Genomic DNA, 4,625 nt, shown 5'->3' with positions numbered 1-4,625 from the left:
CGCATCCCCCCTACTTCCACTGAACTTGCGAGTTTAGGCTTTTGATGAAACTTAGCTACCTTCAAAACTTTTGAATGCAAAAATTTCTATTTCAGCTCTATTGCTATTCAAGATTGTTTTGGTCAAAGAGAAAAAAGTGCACAGAAATACCGCAACCTGACCTATCTGTCACAGCAGACAAGTGACATCATAACTATACGCAGTAGACATCTGTGCTACCCATTGATACTTCTACACATGAAACGTTCACAGATGAAGACACCCGGGTTTCCCACTAACTTACGCTCCACTTATATGGGTCCCAAGCATTGAACCAGCCTGTGAAGGTGAGAGGCTCCAGGCCTTGCTTCACGATCACTATTGGAATGGCTAAATCTCTTCCAGCAGGATGCGTCTTCAGATATTCCTTGGCCGCAGTAATGGTCTCACTCCTTTCATAGGCATTGGAGGCTTTGCCAATCCACAGGAAAATCTACAGCGATGAAGACAAAGATAAGTCAATAGTAAGAACCCCCCAAAAATCCTGGACAGTCTCTCTTCCTCCCTGTGCCTAAATGGGAAGTCTGAAAGTAGCCTGCGACTTGGGTGCAGCACAGCTCACCTGCTTCACCGGTAGCTCACAGCACTGGCCAAATTTGTTTTGGAACCAGGATGTATATTATATGATGCAAACCTAGTCGTGGGTCTGAGGAGCTCGTTATGTAAGAGGTGGGTGACACCAAACTGGCCTTAGCTGCAGAAAAAGAGACTCAGGGTGGCAGGCGTACTTCAGGTGATGCGGTGGGGCCCATTTGTCTGTGTTGAAATTGCACCTGGATACTCCACAGGTGAGTTTAAATCTCCCAAATTTCAGGGCCCACACTGGATCAGTGTGTGTGTGTTGGAAACAGTCCAACTGCCGTAGGTTGAACTTAAAACCAGAAAGGGCCTATTCCCCAGCTCTGGTTTGGTAACATCCCACCATTGTGCATGTCCCATTCAAATAGCTCTTGAAATCCAAATCCTGGTGCTAGCCTGCACAGATTTGGTCCACTCATTTCTCTGGCAAGGCAGCACATGGAAGAGAAAAATCCTCGGCTTTGGTACTAGCTTGTCAGTGGTGTTAGCTACCAACTTGTGGGTGAAGGGGATATGGGCTCCTGCATGGGCTGGCAGGGAGATACCCTAAGATGGTAGCCTTCAAACCTTACTGGTTTGTGTATCACCTTCTAAAAAATCCTTCAATTGGTGGAATATCCAGCTCACACGCCACCAGCCCTCGTAATTCAGCCTTACTGACATTGTCCCGTTTTTGATGTTCACATCCCCCTCTGTGATCAGTTTTCCCACCTGTTAAATGGGTTTAATGACACTGCCCTCATTTGCAAAGAACTCCGAGGTCTACTGGTGACGAAGAACACTTGTCTAATCTAATGGGGTGTTGGGAAGCTTAACTTTTTGCAAAGCTCCATTAGACTCTGGGAAGAAGGGCCTTGCTCTGAAGGAGTGATTAAAATAAATTAAGCCCCCAAAATGCACATTCCCTGTTTCAGGGAGCAAAAATGTCTACTGACCTCATCCCATGTGTCTAGCAACATGACATCATCCTCATCCAAGTCATCTTGGCAGAAGTCCACTATCTCCGTCATGATGAACCTCCCAGTCTGGTTGGAGCACTCGAAGAGACGGGGCTCGTATCGCATGGTTGGCTCTTGCAATCTTGATCACATGTGGTAGGAAGAGAAGAGCCATGAGAAATCCTGACTCACCCTCAACTTCAAAGGCTGGTTGTTGTGACCACTAGACATCAGATTTTTACATGGCAACACACATCAGCTGTGACAAAAGTTGTCACTATCTGTTCTCAGGAAATCCTTTAGACCGGAACAATTACCGACTTCGCTCGGTCCCCCTTGTATCTCGAATTCAACTTGTAAGTCCAAAAGGCAAAGCCAAATTCAGCTTGAACCACCCCCTCCTCTGTCTGCAAGATTACTGTTTTCAAGTCAAAGCTACATCGGGTCTCAAAAGTCTCCCACCAAAACACATTAACCTACCCAGACTTGGACCTAGGTGGGGTGCAGAGGTCAAGTTTTCCTAGGTTTAGCTTCACAAAACTTCTGGTGACCCACAGCCATGGCTGGAACATGAGCCTTCCCCCCAGGAGTTCAGATCTGGTTTCAGTCCCCCCTGCCCCGCAATGGGCATGTTTTGGCATCAATCCCAATTGATGCTGGGTCAGGCCACAAAGCAAGGGGATAGTCTGATGTCCACGCTGGCCTGTTCTGGGATGAAGCCCAGCCTCAGAAGTCTTACCCAGGCCCTGTCCTCCGCCCTCTACACAGGGTCTGGACAAGTGAACAAGTTACACCGAGTACTAAGGGGACAGGGACTTACCACGGGTCATTGCTTCTGCTGTAACTGCTGAAGTGCATACCCCTAAACTACAGTAAGTGAAAACTAAATTAAGTTAACTGACCCCTCTTTCACAGAGGCCTCAAACACTGTGGTTTTGCTTTTGCTTACCATAGGGTAAGAGCATGCACGTGGGCAAGCACCTTGGAGCAGCTGCCCTGGTGTAAAGCCCTGCCCTTTTGAAGTCGGAGCAATTTATTTGTTAGGCCAGAGGATTCCTGACAACTGTTCACACCCTTGGCAGCCCGTGAAATCAGTCTATACCTCTTATTGTTGGCGTACGGCGCTTTCCCTCCCAGTGCCACCCAGAACTCTGCTGGCTCCTGTCCTTCCAGGATGGTCTGCTTGTCATGTCTGGAGATGATGTCGGCCACTGTCTTTGCCATCTCTCGTTCGTCCCCGCTGCAGCCCTGTTTTGGGGGGCAAAAGACTGGGGGGTTTACAAGCAACCTGGTGCAATGCATCTCTGCGCTAATGGCTGGTGAGCATCACTGCCCTTTTCTGGAGAGCATGTGAGCTGCCTAAGCATTTGCAATTGTATGTCCCACCCAACAGCCATTTTATCCAAGCTGCAAGGAAAGACTCCTCCTTTTCCCCTACGGTAGAGGGGTTAGTCATCATATTGCTATTATCAAAGGGTGGACTCTACCACTCACTTTGAGACTGGTGTATTATGTCACGGAGGTCCTACCGACACCTAAGGGACTATGCACCTAGTAAGCGATCACTTGGGATAGTGGTGGTGGTTTGGGCTTTGTGCAACAGGCTTGCTGCAGCTGCTGCATCGGGCCTCTGGATCATTTACCTTTCCACACCACAGGTAGCAGACTTGGGTGGTCTTCAGCAGGAAGACGTCATTGGAGTTGAGTGAGGAGGCCCGAGCTGGCACCTCGATGGTCTTGGTATTAAACTCGTCTGTGCCCCGCACTTGGAAGAGGCGGATTGTGGGCTCAGGCTCGCTCTGTCGACCGCGACTTGTACCCCCCTTTAAAAAGAGGCAAATTGTACTGTGAGGCGTGATGGGTGATAGATCCACAAGCCAAGAGTGCTGGTGGGACAGACAGCTGTGGCATTCCTGTCCCGTGTGCTGCCTGACTGAATGGAGGTTTCACCGGCTTAGTCCAAAGTCCAAAACCCTAAAGTTTTGCAGTGGACCTCGGAACAGGCCCCAGAGCTCCTCGCCGCCAGCCCACTACCCAGTTGCTACTGGCAATTGCTGGTAATTCAGGGCCCAGAGTAATACGGGCCAAAGAGGCAGGTTCCAGCCAGCTTTGACGTGCAGAAGGAAGCTGCTGCACGCTCTGTTTCCTATACCTAAGGCAGCATGCAAAACGTTACGTTAGAGGCTATAGGTTAATGGGTGTGCTTTCCTAAAATTGAAGACATTCCTGTTCCCTTTCCCCACCTCACCTCTTGCTGCCTTCATCCCTGTACTGCTGCTAGCTAGAGATTGAGGGAACTGGGTTTATTTCATCTGGAGAAGAGAAGGCTGGGGGGGGGCGGGGTGTAATAGCAGCCTCCAGCTGCCTGAAGAGGGATTGCAAAGAGGATGAGCTGGGCTGTTCTTAGTGGCAGCAGATGACAGAACAAGGAGCAATGGGCTCAAGTTGCAGCAAGGGAAGTTGAGGTTAGATATTAGGAAAAACGCTTTCACTAGGAGGGTGGTAAAGCACTGGAAGAGGTTACCCAGAGAGGTGGTGGACTCTCCATCCTCGGAGGTTTTTAAGACCCGGCTAGACAAAGCCTTGGCTGGGACGATCTAGTTGGGGCTGGTCCTGCTTGGAGCAGGAGGTTGCACCAGATGTGACCTCCTGAGGTCCCTGCCAGCCCTCATTTTCTATGATTCTGTGCACTTATTAATTCTTTTACAGGAAGCCGTTAGCCATAGGCTACAGCATAGACTTGTGAGTTGTCAGGTCCAAGTTGTAGCTAGATTTGGTCTGAAAATTCCTGACCAAACAAATCTGGTTTTGGTTTTTTTTGTTTAGGGGGAAAGTGTTTGATAAAACTTCCTACAATACCCCCCCCCCCAAAACCAGTCTTGATGAAAAAGAATAACAGTCACATTCCTTTGTCTTGGAACAAAGGAAAAAGAAATATAAAAATGGAAAATGACATTTCAAAATTTAAAAAAAATCTGCAATTGATTTTTCCCCCGTCCGAATTTCTGTCTTTTTAAAAAGTGCTTGGTTCGAAAGTGTTTTTCCTGCCTCGTGCAGGGGGCTGGACCC

The 4,625-nt window shown here is 48.6% G+C and overlaps 1 protein-coding gene across 1 annotated transcript in view; it reads right to left on the bottom strand.

Moving 5' to 3' along the window:
• VILL (villin like) overlaps positions 1 to 4,625 on the bottom strand; it is a 50,904-nt gene that overhangs the window by 8,967 nt on the left and 37,312 nt on the right. Inside the window, exons 14-17 of the mRNA XM_019530016.1 lie at positions 3,200 to 3,379; positions 2,659 to 2,804; positions 1,554 to 1,698; positions 284 to 472 (exon numbers count right to left, since the gene is read on the bottom strand). Coding sequence (XP_019385561.1) covers positions 284 to 472; positions 1,554 to 1,698; positions 2,659 to 2,804; positions 3,200 to 3,379 — 660 coding nt within the window. The remainder of the gene's footprint in view (positions 1 to 283; positions 473 to 1,553; positions 1,699 to 2,658; positions 2,805 to 3,199; positions 3,380 to 4,625) is intronic.

The sequence above is a fragment of the Crocodylus porosus genome, unplaced genomic scaffold, assembly GCF_001723895.1.
Source record: "Crocodylus porosus isolate Cpor-Errol unplaced genomic scaffold, CroPor_comp1, whole genome shotgun sequence".
Taxonomy (NCBI): Eukaryota; Metazoa; Chordata; order Crocodylia; family Crocodylidae; genus Crocodylus; species Crocodylus porosus.
The sequence above is the reverse complement of the archived record's forward strand: the minus strand, read 5'-3'. Positions and strand labels throughout refer to the sequence as shown.